The 14,851-nt window shown below is 39.9% G+C and overlaps 1 protein-coding gene across 1 annotated transcript in view; it reads left to right on the forward strand.

Moving 5' to 3' along the window:
* Positions 1 to 14,851, forward strand: part of kif26ba (kinesin family member 26Ba) — a 96,872-nt gene that overhangs the window by 55,919 nt on the left and 26,102 nt on the right. Inside the window, exon 5 of the mRNA XM_084392454.1 lies at positions 9,814 to 9,997. Within this exon, the coding sequence (XP_084248580.1) occupies positions 9,814 to 9,997 (184 nt within the window). The remainder of the gene's footprint in view (positions 1 to 9,813; positions 9,998 to 14,851) is intronic.

Consider the following 14,851-nt stretch of genomic DNA (forward strand, 5'->3'; position numbering starts at 1 on the left):
TTAACTCATAATGGCTCATTAGGTATTCCAGATACTAACTAAAGTAAACAGCTTCATTAGCAGCAGATCTGTTGAAATCTGAAAACTGTGGCATCGTTTGGCAAAGGGGCTGTGCGGAAAGATTAATAAATTAGTGATTAATTTTCAAACCAGGCCCAAAACCTAAACCATGTAAGAAGTATGCATACAAAAGAGGCTGAGAGATAGTGCCAGTCAAGCTTTTAATGAGTGAGGCGTTTAATTAGAATCCCGGGGCTATGGAGTTCTGCTAATTTAAATATGAATAACCATTGCGAGTTATGTTAGCTACAGCTTAAGTCTGAAGGAATCAGCAGCATGCTGATTATTTTGCATCTGTTCATGTTTTTTGGCTAATTTTGCCCACAACCCCTTGCACTATATGGAAAAGAGAAGTGCAAATTCTGGAATTCTGGAAATGCAATTCTGAAGCTACAATTTAATGAATGAATTTAAAGACAATGAATTGCAGCCTATAAAAGTCATATTCAACAATTAAAAAACATTTCCAGATATATATTTTTAGATACATTTCAAAATATAAAAATTGGCCCAAAATAAATAGCAAATATATTTACATAAATACATTTTTTAACATTGCTTATATTTTCTAATATACACTACCATTAAAATATTGTGGGTGGTAATTTTTTTTATTGTTTTTTAAAGAAGTCTCTTATGCTCACCAAGCATTTATTTGATCAACAATAAAGCAAAAATCATATTATATTCTAAAATCTAATTTATTCTTTTGATGGCAAGAATTCCATTGCTATTCCAAATTCAGTCACAGTCTTAAACTCAAAACTCCTAATTATGAACTTTCCCATTACTAACAAGCCAGACAGCAACATAGTGTCGGTCCAGATCCGGCCCATATCTGGTACGCGTTAAATCTACATGTATCAGATAGGGTGACCAGATGAGATTGGCTGAAATTTGGGACAGGACGGGGTGGGGGGGTTTGGAGAGGTTTTGGGGTAGTCCTACTATGATATTTAGACTACATAGCCTATAATAAAAGATAATGAATTTCAAACCTGAACCAGACATATTTTTATTCAAAGATCAACAGTCTGTCATTAGTCTTTAGTCTGCCACAAAAAAACAACATTAAAATCATGAACTCAAATGTCATTGTGAAAAAAAAAAAAAAAAAAAAAAACTGTTGTAACAGTGCGTAAATCAGACATTTCAGGCTATAGCCTAACGCTAATAAGCCTTATGCCAAAATTATTATTACGACTAAATTGTCGGTAATTAAATAAGAAAACTAAATAATTGTGTAGATGATTTGCTTTGTGTAACCCGACATCAGACATTAGGCCGAAGTATTTTTTTGCACACAGTGCAATCAATCACTCCTTTACGACTGGCTGCCTGCACATTCACTGTACTCGCGGCTGCGGCAACTTGCGCTCGCTTATCAATGCATTTAAATTCGCGCCTACGGTATCTTTGTAGAACTTCAAAAAAAGATGCTGCAGCCAATGAGGAGCCGGCGGGGGCTGGCTGCAGGACGACTCAACCTCCACTGACAGTTTTTTATGTTTTATCAGACAATAACTACTCAAGAATTTGCTTTAGTATAATTTTCGGGACAATTAGGGCTGGATTCGGGATTCGGGGCAACAGCTTAGATTTCGGGACTGTACCGAATTTTTCGGGACGTCTGGTCACCCTAGTATCAGATGTGGCCCGGATCTGGGCCGACACTAAGTCAAACTGTCCATCCACTGAAAACCCATTTTAATTGTTTTACTTAATGAGGCTTATCGACAAAAACGCCCATATATATGTATCTGCTACCTGTTTATCTCTCCTCCCCGCTCACTCTCATTATGCAAGCGAATCCCCTTTAATCTGCACCATATGGGAAGAATGCTGACTAATTAGAAGCGATATGTAACAGACATTTGCGTTGTGTATGATGTTGAAGCTTTAGGGTGTGCGATATAGCAGTGGGAACGCTATGGCCTGCCTCTTTCATGCTCTATGTTTGGGGTTGAATCTCTATGCGGCGGCTCTGCAGCTGTGGATCAGAGCAGGATGTATGAAAAGTGACAGGGAAATTAGACAACAGCCCCTCTGACACAAAGCACCGCCAGAACACGACTGCAGGTTGAATCGGGCTGCAGGCTTTTTTTTTTTTTTCAGTGCCGCTGCAGTGAAACGGTGTCACCCAGAAATGTCTAAGGATGTTCTGAGTCCTTTGGAGATGAAGGTTGTTTTAAGGACAATAGGGAAGTTCAGCTCGGTATTCAGTGTTTCTGGCTATATAGAGAGCTGATGTTCATACGGACATTATTAGCCTACTGGGTAGGTCTGACCCGGTGGATTACTCACTTGGTGCTTTGGCTTAGCATGATCTAAATGTGATCTTTTGTGTCTTCTCAGTCTTCTGTAGAATTTCTGACTTCAGTGTCTTTCTGTAGTATTATTATGAAACAGAGACTTATTAGAGTGCTGTTTTTAAAGGAATAGCTCATGCCAAAAGTAACATTCTGGCCCTGTTTACACCTGGTATTAAGATGTGTTTTGGTCGATCGGATCACAAGTAGACGAGGGAGACGCATTCCCGTTTACACCTGGTGTTTTAATCCATCTCTTTTGTCCACTTTCAACAACTTCTGTCCTGATTTCTTCGAGGGGAGGGTCTATGGGCAGGTAAATGTATGGACTTTTTTAGATCTTTCAATCTAATGGACGAAATAAGCTCACACAATTTATAAAAGAACGTGGCTGGAGATGACAGAAAACATACAGAGAGCATCAGCTTTCTTTTCTGCTCTGATAGCCGCAAGACCACGCCAAACGTGGTGAGTGAGTGTTAGAAATCAGGAATGGTGAGAGAATATTGTGCTTGGTACGTTTTTTATCTTCCATCCAAACTTGGGTCTTTAGCCGAAATTTTTTTAATCCCGACTGGCTAGCGTGCTTCCCATAATGTTTAATCATTTGGTCAATAGGCATAGAGTAGGTGGTCTTTTGTGGCTGTTCGAACGCATTCGACCACATGAACGTTTACACTATGAAAGCAATCCGGTCGAATGTGTTTTCGACTACCTCTGGAAGTTGTCGAAAGTGGACAAACTCAAAATGTTTTAGACCCCATTTACACCTGTTTTTAGTGTCATCCACATGTGATCCGATTGACAAAAATGCATCTTAATACCAGGTGTAAACAGGGCCTCAGTCATCTCTTACTCACTCTCATGTCATTCAAAACCTTTCGTTCTTCCATGGAACACAAAATAAGTTCCTGTTTATACAATAAAAGTCCTTGTTTGTGTTATGCAAAAGAAAGAAAGTCATACAGGTTTGGAACCACATGAGATGAGTAAATAATGACAGTATTTTCATTTTTGTCTGAACTATCCCTTTAAATCACGAGGCATGTAGAACCAGTGACATTACTGGCAATAAATCCTATGTAATGCATCTTGAGGTGGCAAGTCTGAATATGTGCAAGCGTGAATTCATTTTAGAGTACAATACAATTTAGAGGGATCTGTTATCAGAGGTAACTGTCTAAGTTATGCATTTCAGAAATGTACATACACAAAATCACAGTTAGCTAAAAATGTATTTAAACAATGTTATAATTTAAGGCAGAAACAATGAGTTCATTGAATTAATTGTTTGTTAACAAATTATTATGACATTTAGAAAAATGTAGCATTGGTGCATGTTGATTAAGAGTATAGGACAGGACAAAAGTCATATTGACTGTTTTTATGGTCCTTTTTGAAGAATTACAGAACTTCAACAAATGTATTGACCTGAATGCACTGACACTATTGGATGAGAACTGAACTGAGCTGGATGATGACATCACTTTTTTCTGCATAGCTGCTGTATAGATGAAAGGAACCAATTTAATATTTTATGATCTTTACAACAAGTCAAGTGACCTTTATTTATATATCGCTTTTTACAATACAGATTGTTTCAAAGCAGCTTTACAGTGATAACAGGAAAATAATGCAACAAAGTTTGTTTCGGCCGTACAGCAGATCTAGATACATACAACAGTGTATGATTATGATTCAGGCAATATTATAGGTCAGAAGTCAGATTGGATTGGAACATTCAGAATATTATCCAGTTCCATGTGGTTGAAGATAGGAGTCACGGCGGTATGGACACGAGTTTGTTGAGGATCAGTCCCGATGGCTGTCGTGCCGATGAGGCCTTCACAGGGGAGAGTCTAGTTGACACAATCTCTGCTGACACTTCAGGGATGCGTTGTGGTCATATCTAGGCGCAGGTCCACCATCTGATCTGGATACGGTCCTGATCCAGCTGACTACAGTAAATCTAGGAAAAAACAGAGAGACTAATACTGGTGTAGATGCCATTCTTCTTATGATGTAACGAGTACATCGGGTGTTATAGGAAGTGAACAACAGAACTGAAACAATCTGTATTGCATAAAGCGCTATATAAATAAAGATGATTCGACTTGACTTCAATGCCAACCTCTTAAAGTCATACATACATGTCTTGATAAGAATTTGTTGACTGAATGAGACATTCAGTACATTAACAAATTAGAATTGGAAAAAGAAAATAGTGTTAATTAAGACAATTATGTTGAGTGAATGAATCATGTTGTCTTGATTTTTGCCACTTTTCCTTTTCCTTTTTTTGTTTGTTGCTGTTTTCATGTCTTTAGCTTCCATTGAAGTTTAGAGTTAAATGTCTCCTTTTAACATTTTCTTGCCCTCATTCTCATCGGTGCAGCCTAAAACATGATCAGTCAGATTCTGCCTGTATTATTTATCCCCTCTCAGAACATTGGACACGTGTTCTGGTGTCATTTAGTTTGCGGCCACTGCTGTCTGATTTTCTGCAACAGTATAGAAAGTGAGTGCAGAGGTGCCAGAGCTCTGGGTCCAACTTTACTGTTGCCTGTGGTGTTGAAAAGAAATCCTTGGAGAAGTGTGAGGTATGTTACAGATGGAGAGAGTGAGAGAGAGCGAGAAAGAGAGAGAGAGAGAGAGAGCAAGACTGTTGCAGAGATTGAATAGAAGACATTATCAGCTGAGCACAGGGGCTGAGAGGCGGCAATGTGATGTTGTTCCTGTCGGTGTCTTTCCTGCATCCTGTTTGGATGTTCTTAGCTGGTCTCGCTTCATCTGGAGCCCGGACATTATTTCCTGGTCAATGTAATCAGAGGAATAAGCCAAACAGAGACATGGAGGAGAGAAACTGAGAAAGAAGTGTGAGGGAGAGGAAGAGAAGGGCAATGAACGAGAGAGAGAGAGACATGGGATTGGAGAGACGGAGCGTAGGCAGTCGGGAGTGCTCAGGTGTGGGAATTAAGCTATCTGCTCGCTGCCGAGGAATCGCTTCGATCTGCTGCGGATACATTAAAGGAGGGACTCTTAACATTATCTCCCAACCACATAAACCACAACATGGAGAACTAATGGATTCATGATGAGCTGTCAAACTCCACATTCAATCTGGTGGATACTTGTTTAAGAGGGAAACAGAACTGGACAATTAGGGGTCCTCGGCCTCCTAAATGATGGACAGGTGAGAAACAAGTCATCTTTTTCTCTAGCCTCACTGGACATAAATGTCCTACTAGTGCTGTCTGCCAAGGTGAGCATTACTATGCAGTTTGCTCAAATAATACAATCAGATAATACAATTCTCTTACATTTTTGTCTCAACAATCTCATTGCATTCAATCCATTGTTGTGTTGTTTAACATGCTATTGGTAGATAAATAGTTCATTTTAAAGAGATTTGTTTGGAGCTAGTTTGGTGTATAGATTTATAAGGACTTACTTCAGTTAGGTTTCAACTACTCAATGTATCTTTATGTAAGTCTATATAGTAGAGTTATGTAAAAACAAAACTCAAGGTTAAGGTTTAAAATGGACATAAGGCCCGTTCACACCAAGGTCAGTAACTATAACTATTCTAATTATTCTAACAATATCATTGGAATCACTTTCATAATGATTTTTTTTTCTAGCTGTATAAATAAAAGCATTGGCAATCAGAATCCATCTGACTTTAAAGAGCTTGAGCATTTAAAGTGACTTATAATAAACACCCTAGCAACACCATAGCAATGTGCTGACAACCAGAAGACCATAGCAGCTGAATGGCAATGCCCTGGCAACCACCCAGAACATTCTAGCAACACCATAGCAACATGCTGTCTACCAGAAGAACATAGCAGCTGTATGACAATACCCTGGCAACCACACAGAACACCCTAGCAACATCATTGCAATGTGCTGACTACCAGAAGACAATAGCAGCTGTATGGCAATGCCCCGGCAACCACCCAAAACATCCTAGCAACACCATAGCAATGTGCTGACAACCAGAAGACCGTAGCAGCTGAATGGCAATGCCCTGGCAACCATCCAGAACATTCTAGCAACACCATAGCAACATGCTGACTACCAGAAGACCATAGCAGCTGTATGGCAATACCCTGGCAACCACACAGAACACCCTAGCAACATCACTGCAACGTGCTGACTATCAGAAGACAACAGCAGCTGTATGACAATGCCCCGGCAACCACCCAGAACCCGGAAAACTTTAGCAATGCCACAACAACATGCTGACAACCAGAAGACCAAAGCAACTGTATGGCAATTTCCTGGCAACCACCCAGTACACCCTAGCAACACTATAACAATGTGATGACAACCAGAAGCGTAGCGATGTGCTGACAACCAGAAGACAACTATACAACAATACCCTAGCAACAACCAAAAAACACCATAGAAGACCATAGTAACGTGCTGACAAACAAAGACCATAGCAGCTGAATGGCAATACCCCGGCAACCACCCAGAACACCCTAGCAACACCATAGTAACATGCTGACAACCAGAAGACCATAGCAAATGTATGGTAATGCCCTGAAAACAACTAGAACACCCTAGCATCACGGCAGCATGTTTTGTTCAGTTTATGTAGTTATATTTTTGACTGAGTTTTAATTGAATGGCTAGGTCATTTTATTTTGTGTTTATATATTACGTTATGTGCTTGTATGCCAGTTAAGATGGCTTAAGGTGTATGTATGTTGTACTTTTGTGGAGATGATGATGATGATGAGGAGAGATGTTGTCTGTTTCCTAAATTGGAGTGTTCCTCTAAGAAGCTATTTAAAGAAATCTCATTAACGCCTCTGCAAAATAACACAATCTCGGCTACGTTCGGTTCAAGCCAATTCAAGCAAAGTGTCCACTTAATTTTCATCCAGTTTCTCTGTTTACATGTTTTGGCTTTTAACAAGAATCATTTCCATCTATTCTCTTCAGGCCTTTCTCAGGCAGGTAACAACGAACTGTACACTGTTTATTTATGTAGGACAAGATGGCTCAAATTAGAAGCATAGGGCAGAGACAACAGTTTGCGTCAAACTTTATGAGACCATGATTGTCAGCTCATTAAGGTTTTGGTCAGTATGTTCGTTAAAAGCGTGTGTGAGAGAGAAAACTGTTTTCCTGACATTAATGAGTGTCACAATAATTACCTCGCTTTGCACTTCACACAACGCCTTGGAGCTCAGCCATGTACTTCGTCACAACCCTTTAGGGGCTACACACAAGTTTTACACACAAACAAACATTCCCCTGACAATGCATCCAGGTGATAATTTGTCTCATTTCAGAGGAAGTTTCCTCTTTCTGTTGGCATCCAAAGTGCTGATGATTTCATAGCTAGCACAGTAACTGTATCTCCAGACCTGATTTATACACAAACACTGAGTGTTATTATTACTTCCAGCTATATTTTCACCATCTCTTATCTGCCAGGATGTTTATTATTTTTACCTCGTTTTTTCCCCTTACAGTAACCACTTCGCTCCACTCCTCTCAACAGAAATTTGATCAGTTCGCAAAATATTTTCTTTGCTTTATCAAATACTGCAGCACGTCTAAACCACAGCACTCAATTTCTTCTACTATAGCCAAAGGCTGAAGGTGTATTCTTTTGTATATGATGTGAAGTGATTTTAGTGCTGGGAGACCTTAAAACGTGAGCTGTTTTTCTCTTCTGCCTGTATCTTTGACTTTGAATAGATTTGCACAGTTTTGCAAAGGTGGAGAACTTCAAAAATGAATGATTGTGCCTCAAGGTACTATAACACAAAGTGAACAAACTGGCATTTTCCTTTTGCTAATCTGAGAAAATAAGACTCACACATCTTCTGGATCCTTTGGGAGAGAGTTTGCGATGCCTTTGGACGTCTGCGTTGAAGTTTGGGGAGTAGAACTGTCCTTTCGTTTTGTGTGCAATGTCTATTACCTTACTTGCTCTGTACAGTTGATTAACGCATCGCTGCCAGACGAACCACCAAGACCTTTAAAACATGCACCCAAACACAAGATACCAGCCTAATTGTCTTCCCTGCTGAAAAAAACTGCTTGGACCAGCATGAATTTCAAGGCGAATTTACAACCCCATTATGAAAATATTTGTAGCCTGAGGAGACTCAACCATTTGGAGTTGGGAACACATTTGTCTATATATCTATAAATTCTTTAGAGGCAAGCAAACATAAATCCTGAGATATCTTACCTAAACACGGCCTCTCAGATAAGATATATTTGGCCTGGAACAAATGAATACATTAGGGGCTGAAAAACCTTTTTTTTTTTTTTTTTTACCTTTTTTAGGTCCACAACTACAGTTTTTTCACATGCCATATTTTCAGATCACCACTCTCTTCATCCCTGCGGCAAAACCCTCATGTGTTTTCATGTTTGACCACTTGAGGTTATTTTAGTTTTGTAAACTGCAATTTCAGCCTCCATCATCTGAACCCAGATCCAGTGGGAGTCTAAATGAGGCTGTGATAAGCTTCTGCACAGATATGTTTGGTCAGGTGAAAATGCTGAACTGATCGATACTCTTCTAAGAGCCAATTGAAACGGTCTCTAACAAGCCACGGTTAGAATCAATCGACCCTCACTTCTCCTGCTCCCAAGTCAAAGCCAATCTCAATATCTCTTCAAACACTAAATACACAAGAATTTCACCTGATGTCCACAGGTTTGGACATCAGGTACAATCATTGTGGATCAACATATTTACTTTGGTTGCCACTGTGCATGTGATTTCTTGATGCACCACAATTTGGATCCCATTTGTAAATACAGTGTTGAGGTTAATAGGTGGCCAGTTTTATGGCCAAACAGATATAATTCTGAAATGTCTTACTCATCCACAACTTAAAAGCATCCTATCTAGATAGATAGACTCTGTCTGTCTGTCTGTCTATCAGTTTATTTTAGAACAACAACTTAACTTTTACTTGAATACATAAAAATACACTCATGTACTGTACTTTTCTTTTTTCTTTTCATTCGCTATCTCTGTTGTTCTCTCCTGAGGAAGTAAGGTCAGATCCTGCATGCTATCCGTGAGCACTCAGCAGTAATAGAATGCTGGAAATGCTGTTGTAATGGCATTGAAGACCTTGCAGATGTCTCTTTTCTCTTCTGATTGGCTGTGACTTGCATGTATTAAGCAGTAAATAATTCATAATCAGAGTGTTCTGAGATGGACACTAGAAATGTACTGAAAAACATAAACTGTACCGCTTCACTTGATTGCTCATAAAATCAATTTAGGTCTGCATTGTTACATCTGGACGTTCCAAGCTGTATTTTATTTGAAATACAAAACACTTCCTTGAGCAAACAAAAACTTGGAATCAATGTAAACAGTCGAGAGATCGCAGTGTTTGTACATGTATACACATCTGCTCTAGTTTTAACTTGGCTTGTGTTTATTTATCCACAGGGCTGCCCAGAAATTGAATCTGTCTTCCAAGAAGAAGAAGCAGCGTCCTACGCCCCCCGTGGCATGTGATCCACCCCTCTTTCCCACCAACTTCAGTGGCATCCTGCAGGTGTCTCCGCCCCCCGCTCCCCCCTGCCTCTTACGGGCAGTCAACAAAGTCAAAGACACTCCTGGCATGGGCAAGGTAGGATCTGTAATAATATATCAAAAAGGTCTGCATGTAGCTCTAGTTATTTTATTAGTCTTTTCTCTTGTTGGTTAAGTGTGTTTTTCACCAACATATGAATGCGTTTGCAAGATAAACAGATTCATTTCAACACCTTATGAGTGCTTAGAGAAACTTGTTTTTAATCTTTAACATTAGGCTACCAATACCTCACAATTGTATATCAACATCTCATCCTTTGGACCAACTATAGTTTGCCATAAATTTTGCCATAAATTGCTATCCTGCTACCAGGAGTGGGGGTCAAACCCACAAGGACCTTGGATCTTAAGACCAACACCTTCACCACTCAGCCATCCTGGTTGTTTAGATGTAATAGTTCCAGACTCAGAGCATTCATTTGTCTCCTTAACTGCTGCTTAAGATCTGATGAGATGGGCAGGACTGGAGTGTTCATGGTGTAAAGCATTCAAGGTGAGCCTGTTAACAAAAAAAAAAAAAAAACCCGCCAAGGACATAATCAAATGAGCAACAGAAGTGAGGCAAAACAGGCACATTTTAATATTACTAAAAGCGGAAATTTTCCTTTTTGTGTGAACTATATCTTTTCTCTGAACAAAATAAAACTGCCTTCAGTCTAAATTTTGTGACACAGGCATCAGAAAACAGAGATGGCTGAGAAATGTAAGCATCAGATGTGTGCTTTGGCAGCACGTGAGAACATATTGGGCGGATGCGAAAGAGTTTTGCCTGCAGAATGCATGCAGAGATCACAGGTGAAATTGTTCTGTTCAGGAGAGATGCAGTTGAGGAGCAGTTTAACATTCATGAATGTAGGCCTTTGATCTTACATTCTACATTATTGCGCTGACTTCTCACCTGGCTGGTCCACAAGTCACTTTGTAATACTAAAAACCCCTTTGTTCTTCAGAATCACTTTGATGAACTGGTTCATCGATAACGCAACCACATACAGCAGGATTACTATGATGTAATTTAAAATTTACAATCTACCAGGAGTGGGGTTTGAACCCACGAGGACATTTGTCCATTGGATCTTAAGTCCAACGCCTTAACCTCTCGGCCATCCTGGTCGTTTTGTGATGTTAACACTTTAAGAAAAAACTTTGTTAGTAACTCAACCACATTTAATAATACAACCACTTTGAGAATCAGTTTTTTTAGTAACACAACCACATACAGCTGCATTACTATAATGTAATTTAAAATTCACAGTGATCTACCAGGAGTGGGGTTTGAACCCACGAGGACATTTGTCCATTGGATCTTAAGTCCAACGCCTTAACCGCTCGGCCATCCTGGTCGCTTTGCAATGCTTGAACCCCCTTTATTCTTTCTACAGGTGCTTCACAACCACGTTGAGAAAATGGTTTGTTGGTAAATACAACCACATATCGCAGCATTACTATAATATATATTTTAATTCATAATGATCTACCAGGAGTGGGGTTTGAACCCACGAGGACATTTGTCCATTGGATCTTAAGGCCAACGCCTTAACCTCTCGGCCATCCTGGTCACTTTGTGATGCTTTGTGATGATCTTTCTACAGGTTCTTCACAGCCAGTCTGAGAAAATGGTTTGTTGGTAAATACAACCACATACCGCAGCATTACTATAATATATTTTAAAATTCATATCCACGAGGACATTTGTCCATTGGATCTTAAGTCCAACACCTTAACCACTCGGCCATCCTGGTCGTTTTGTGATGTTAACACTTTAAGAAAAAACTTTGTTAGTAACACAACCTCACACAGACTCATTTAATAATACAACCACTTTGATAATCAGTTTTTTGAGTAACACAACCACATACAGCTTGCATTACTATAATGTAATTTAAAGTTCACAATGATCTACCAGGAGTGGGGCTCGAACCCACGAGGACATTTGTCCATTGGATCTTAAGTCCAACGCCTTAACCACTCGGCCATCCTGGTCAGTTTGTGATGCTAACACTTTAAGAAACCAGTTTGTTAGTAACACAACCACACACAGACACATTTACAGTAATAATACAACCACTTTGATAATCTAAAGTTTTTTTAATAACACAACCACATACAGCTGCATTACTGTAATTTAAAGTTCACAATGATCTACCAGGAGTGGGGTTTGAACCCACGAGGACATTTGTCCATTGGATCTTAAGTCCAACGCCTTAACCTCTCGGCCATCCTGGTCATTTTGTGAAGCTAACACTTTAAGAAAAAACTTTGTTAGTAACACAAACACACACAGACGCATTTAATAATACAACCACTTTGAGAATCTTTTTTTTAGTAACACAACCACATACAGCTTGCATTACTATAATGTAATTTAAAAGTCACAATGATCTACCAGGAGTGGGGTTTGAACCCACGAGGACATTTGTCCATTGGATCTTAAGTCCAACGCCTTAACCTCTCGGCCATCCTGGTCGTTTTGTCATGTTAACACTTTAAGAAAAAACTTTGTTAGTAACACAACCACACACAGACGCATTTAATAATACAACCACTTTGAGAATCAGTTTTTTTAGTAACACAACCACATACCGCAGCATTACTATAATATATTTTTTAATTCATAATGATCTACCAGGAGTGGGGTTTGAACCCACGAGGACATTTGTCCATTGGATCTTAAGTCCAACGCCTTAACCACTCGGCCATCCTGGTCATTTTGTGAAGCTAACACTTTAAGAAAAAACTTTGTTAGTAACACAAACACACACAGAAGCATTTAATAATACAACCACTTTGAGAATCTTTTTTTTAGTAACACAACCACATACAGCTTGCATTACTATAATGTAATTTAAAAGTCACAATGATCTACCAGGAGTGGGGTTTGAACCCACGAGGACATTTGTCCATTGGATCTTAAGTCCAACGCCTTAACCTCTCGGCCATCCTGGTCACTTTGCAATGCTTGAACCCCCTTTATTCTTTCTACAGGTGCTTCACAACCACATCGAGAAAATGGTTTGTTGGTAAATACAACCACATACCGCAGCATTATAATATATATTTTAATTCATAATGATCTACCAGGAATGGGGTTTGAACCCACGAGGACATTTGTCCATTGGATCTTAAGTCCAACGCCTTAACCTCTCGGCCATCCTGGTCATTTTGTGATGCTAACACTTTAAGAAAAAACTTTGTTAGTAACACAACCACACACAGACGCATTTAATAATACAACCACTTGGAGAATCAGTTTTTTTAGTAACACAACCACATACAGCTTGCATTACTATAATGTAATTTAAAATTCACAATGATCTACCAGGAGTGGGGTTTGAACCCACGAGGACATTTGTCCATTGGATCTTAAAGGCCTCATTATACTTCTGCGTCGGACATACGCCGGAGCCTATACACCGTAGGCAACGTGTTGGTTTTAATTTATACTTCTGTGTCGTTGTCCGCGTTGACGTGCACCTGGGGAGCATGAAACCCAGAGGGAGGGGTTCTGGCAGACCAATCACAGCGCTTGTGTCCGCGTAGAATTGACGCGTTGTTACATTTTTGGAGAGGTGCACGTCAGGGTACGCCGAAGGGTACGCGCGCTACACACAGCCTACGACGTAGCTACGGCGGCAGTTCGACGCAGAAGTATAAAACAGGCTTAAGTCCAACACCTTAACCTCTCGGCCATCCTGGGGTGCGTTTCCCGAAAGCATCGTTGGCCAACTATGGTCGCAAGTTCCGTCGTTACCAATAGAGTTCAATGGACATTGCGATGAACTTGCGACCATAGTTGGCCAACGATGCTTTCGGGAAACGCACCCCTGGTCACTTTGCAAAGCTTGAACCCCCTTTATTCTTTCTACAGGTGCTTCACAACCACGTTGAGAAAATGGTTTGTTGGTAAATACAACCACATACCGCAGCATTACTATAATATATTTTTAAATTCATATCCACAAGGACATTTGTCCATTGTAATACTAAAAATATAAAAGTCACTTCGTAATACTAAAAACCCCCTAATTCTTCAGAATCACTTTGAGAAACTGGTTTGTTGGTAACGCAACCACATTCAGCAGGATGTCTATGATGTAATTCAAAGTTAACAATCTACCAGGAGTGGGGCTCGAACCCACGAGGACATTTGTCCATTGGATCTTAAGTCCAACGCCTTAACCACTCGGCCATCCTGATTGTTTTGTGATGTTGACACTTTAGTAACCATACAGCTTCATTACTATAATGTAATTTAAAGTTCACAATGATCTACCAGGAGTGGAGTTTGTCCATTGGATCTTAAGTCCAACACCTTAACCACTTGGCCATCCTGGTTACAACATTGTTTTTTTTTGTTTTTTAGCCATGTTTCAAGTGGCTGATTTTGCTAGTCTCATCTGTACATTTCAGATCAGTAAACCATTCAGTTGAATCACTAGTAAACCAGCATCATTATACAGTGCAAAAGCAATTTCAGTACCCTCAACCAAACATAATGGAAAGTCTTCAGCCCCCTGTCACTCTGTCCTGTCTTTACCGTCGCCTTCCTTTATTAATTTACATGCTCAGTCAGCACACTGTTCGCATCACTGATTTCTCTGACAGTTTGTTGTTTTTCTATTTGAAACCACCCTAGTAAGCTCTTGCGCGGAAAGAATCTGTCAAACGCATGCATTGGTACGAGCGCTGACAGTGGAGAAGCCCCTCATGGTGAAAGTTGATCCTGATCTTCAGCGCATCGCAGGGAAACCAGCATATCTGGCATTCCTCTCAGACACAAGAGGATGGGGGACATTCATCTGTGTTTGGACTCGGTCTGTGCCGATTTGGGTCACGATATCTAGTGCTGGCACCTCCAAATCTCAGAGGCAATCATGTGGCTGTGGGTTTG

Source organism: Rutilus rutilus (assembly GCF_951802725.1).
Source record: "Rutilus rutilus genome assembly, chromosome: 21".
Taxonomy (NCBI): domain Eukaryota; kingdom Metazoa; phylum Chordata; class Actinopteri; order Cypriniformes; family Leuciscidae; genus Rutilus; species Rutilus rutilus.